This window comes from Nannospalax galili, unplaced genomic scaffold, assembly GCF_000622305.1.
Source record: "Nannospalax galili isolate Female #2095 unplaced genomic scaffold, S.galili_v1.0 scaffold85, whole genome shotgun sequence".
NCBI lineage: Eukaryota > Metazoa > Chordata > Mammalia > Rodentia > Spalacidae > Nannospalax > Nannospalax galili.
In genome coordinates this window covers 11,215,345-11,219,110 of record NW_008358866.1, presented here as the reverse complement: position 1 = coordinate 11,219,110, position 3,766 = coordinate 11,215,345, and the positions used below count along the sequence as shown (strand labels likewise).

Here is a 3,766-nt window from a genome sequence, read left to right as displayed (position 1 = left end):
TATATATATACACTTAAGACTGTCATTCTTCTAGTATCTACCTGTCTTACCTACTATCAATTATCCCCAAAGTGAAAGGGAACTAAAACTAACACACTTTGTACTTGGTTCCAGACACATTGAATCTGCTGGTTGCTGATGGAACAGGCTGTGTCCTGCATCCTCTCAAGGCAGGCAAGGTTTTTTGTTTTTATTTTTTTGAGACAAGGTCTCACTATGTAGCTCAGCTGACCTGAACCTTACTATATAGATTAGGCTTGCTTTGAACTCACAGAGATCTACCTGCTTTTGCCTCCTCCCAAGTACTGGGATTAAAGATGTGAGCTACCACACCCAGCTATGCATTTGTTCTTAAACATGTATCTCAAACAAAATTACAAATAGTGGCTAGGTTCTCCCATGATTCTAAAAATACTTACCTGTTGAATAACGTAGTTCAGTTTTAAACATTTATTATAAAAAAGGGGAAAAAAGTTGGTGAAAAAGAGTAATTAAACCAAACAAGGTCAAAAAACTGATTTGTTTTATCTATGGCAAATGCAAATGCTCTGGGGAAGGAACAGGAGTTTAACTGAAGACTGCTGAGGTGTGCTCTGTAGGGAACGTAAATGGACTTATAAGAACCTAAAGATTCTCTGAGCTTAACAGCATACTGCGGTGCTAATTTACCTCCAAAGATTATGTGCTAATACATACTAGTCTTACCTGCTAGATCATAAATGTAGTGATAAAAAGTAAAAAAAAGTCTATAAAAGTAAAACTAAAAAAGTTTCCTTCTGTGTCTGGTCATAAGTTTGAAGGACAAAGCAGGAAAAAATGACCAAGAGAACGTTTGTTATGCTAGAAAGATTACTTATTTTGTTCTTCTCAGTCAAGTGAAAGAATCAGTCCCCAGTCCCATATACTTTAGGAAAAACAATGATTTCTCATTGTCTTCTTAAATTTGGTTGCTAAAAAAAAAGCCTCTATTTTCAAATACAGACCTCAGTCCAGACTTTGATACACTGTTTCATAGAACCATTAACTTCTGGATGCCATAGAAAATCCTAGAATGTTAGAAATAAAGAAAAAGACAATACTCTTATTTCCATCATTGAAAACAATCATCAACATTCTCTTACAGAGTACTTAAAAATCAAACAGCGCTTATCTAAGACATCTTCCTGTGACATCTCAATTTGGCAGGAATCTCATGATGGTGGCTATATCCACTGTCCCTCCTCTTCTACTCTCCACATTTGAGCCAGAAAAGTCTGTATTAACCCTCATCTTGCCATGCTGTATTTAAGTGTTGTGGAACTTTTGGCTGCCCTCAGAATGAAGTGCAGAACTCCTTGAACTTGCTAAGCAGGTAGAGATCACAGCCTCTCCCTGCCCCTCTGCCCTTCCTTCTGCACCTTCATCCTTGCTCTCTAAGCACCTTTTGTTCATAGGCAGTCCCTTGGATGTTCCCTGTCTGCTCCTCATCCCTGAAGTTTTGGACAAACAGTTCTTTTGCCCCAAATGCCTGTAGACTCTTCCACTGAGCCTGGCATATCTTACCTATCCTTGAGGTCATGATGAAAGCGTCATTTCTTCAAGGAGGAAAACTACTTTCAATTGTTTCCTCTGCATATTCCTTCAGCTCTGCTTTTCTTTTCACTTATCCTATCTCACATTTGTGCGGGGGAACTATAATGTTCTGAATACTTCTTTAAAGCCAAGGATCTTTTTTAAAAAAATATTTTATTTATTTTCATTTTATGTGTATGAGTGTATTGCCTTCATGTATGTAAGTGCACCCATGTTGTGAAATGTCGTGGAGGTCAGAAGAGGGCACTGGATTCCCCTGGAACTGGAGTTATGGAGGGTTATTAACTGCCATGTGGGTACTGGGAATCAAACCCAGGTTCTCTGCAAGAACAGCCATTGCTCCCAACTTCTGAGCCATCTCTCCAAAGAATCCTCCTTCCCCCTTTTGTCTGGATCCCCAGTGAATTCTCACTGTGATTGGTAATTCAGAAAATTTACGTATGTGCCCTTATGGACACTAATCCTGAACTCATACTGGTTTCAAATTACTATACAAGAATATTTTTTCTTGGATAAAAATTTGAGAACAATTTTTCTATTCTAATACATAAAACAACTTTCATAGACACTTATCCTACCACTTCATTATCCATATATCCTCTAAGGAATATATTGATATCTATTTATCATGGACAGAATGTATAGAATATTAGTTGATCTATAAATATAGTTCCAACATTTGGCTTACTAGTAAAAAGAACTTACCACTTTAACTGATGCAATTCTGTCTTCAAAGGGAATGTTTTCATGCTGCCATAAAATGGAGAGACTATTAATGCACTCAACATAAAAGAAAAAAAAAAAAAACCTCTACAGAACATAAAAAAATTAAAACACACTAATTGTTTATATACGATTTTTTTTTTCACAGCTAAGTTGCAGTTTAGGGGCTGGGGTTATAGTTGAGAGGTAAGGTGTTTGCCTAGCAAACAAAGGCCATGGGTTCAATCCATATATAAGGAAAAGAGAGAGAAAAAGGACAGATGGGATACAGGGATAAAACTGGGCTGGTTTAGTGCATGCCTGTAATCCTCGTATGCCAGTGGCCAAGGTAGGAGCACTGTGAGTTTGAACCCAGTCTAGGTGATACACAGTAAGACCCATCTCAAACAACAATAACAACAACAACAACAAAACCTGAACTGTGAATAAAGAAATGCATGCCATCGTTCTGCCAAGCTTGTCTTGCTTATAATTTAATCCTAGAATTACTATCTGTGGCAGAGACAGATTACTTCCCTACATTTCCTGAGACCTTCCATGTAGGCAGGGAAACAGGACTAATTCTGGATAGCGAAATGCAGCTAGATGTGAGGTGGGTCTCTGGCACACTGAATTTCCCAGGGCAAGTTAACTTGTTTAGACTGTCACCTGGTTTGTGACTATAGCAAGGTCTATCTGTTTTCTCCTAGCACACTAGTAGGAGCAGTAGACTAGTCAGTACAGTGACTGAGTAGGTATGAAAGCATTATGATTTGTCTACTTGAAAACAGTGGGTTCCTTCTTAGAGACAAAATAAAACTTCTTATTAGCAAATGCTTCGTATAAGCAGAAATCTTTCTAGAGTGAGAAATCCTGGGTGGGGTAGGAATATGATTTCCCAAAAAAAACCTAATTCTGTTCCTACAAGTAAGGTTGAAGTGGTTTCCTTAATTTAATTGAGCAGATAATATTTATGTGTAAATGTCTATAAAAGAAAGTTTATACAGGCTAACTTTTTAGATTCTTGTTGCTTCTCCTAAAGCACCATTTCCCAAAAGGAATCTCAGCATCACTAGCTTACTGGCTATAAAGGCTTCTTACACGACGAGTTTCCCTGACCAAGTAAGTCTAGGAAATTCTGATAACCCATCCCCTGTCTTTTTAAAATTTGTTCTCAAAAAAATAATGTATCATGAGCTTTCTTTCTCCTTTTTTATAACTTAGTTAATTCAATTCAACTTCTTCTCTGCCTTTAATGTTTTACTGTAACTTATGACAGTTTCAAAATAATTCACATAAATTGAAGTCACAAAGCACAGTGAAAAATAAACATTCATAAGTCCATGACACACCGAAGAACACCACCAACATATTTAATTACCTGTGCTGTCCTCTCCCTGTAATACCCAGCTTCAATCCCAACAGCAAAGGATTCCCTATCTTGAACTCTATGTTTATACTTTGCTTGTTTTAAATTATAAAGTTTTATCAT

At 37.1% G+C, this 3,766-nt stretch overlaps 1 protein-coding gene across 3 annotated transcripts in view; it reads right to left on the bottom strand.

The window, feature by feature from the left end:
* Casd1 (CAS1 domain containing 1) overlaps positions 1-3,766 on the bottom strand; it is an 86,104-nt gene that overhangs the window by 47,873 nt on the left and 34,465 nt on the right. For all 3 annotated transcript variants that reach the window (XM_029558345.1, XM_029558344.1, XM_008822560.3), the window contains exons 4-5: positions 2,278-2,322; positions 984-1,046 (exon numbers count right to left, since the gene is read on the bottom strand). In XM_029558345.1, coding sequence (XP_029414205.1) covers positions 984-1,046; positions 2,278-2,322 — 108 coding nt within the window. The remainder of the gene's footprint in view (positions 1-983; positions 1,047-2,277; positions 2,323-3,766) is intronic.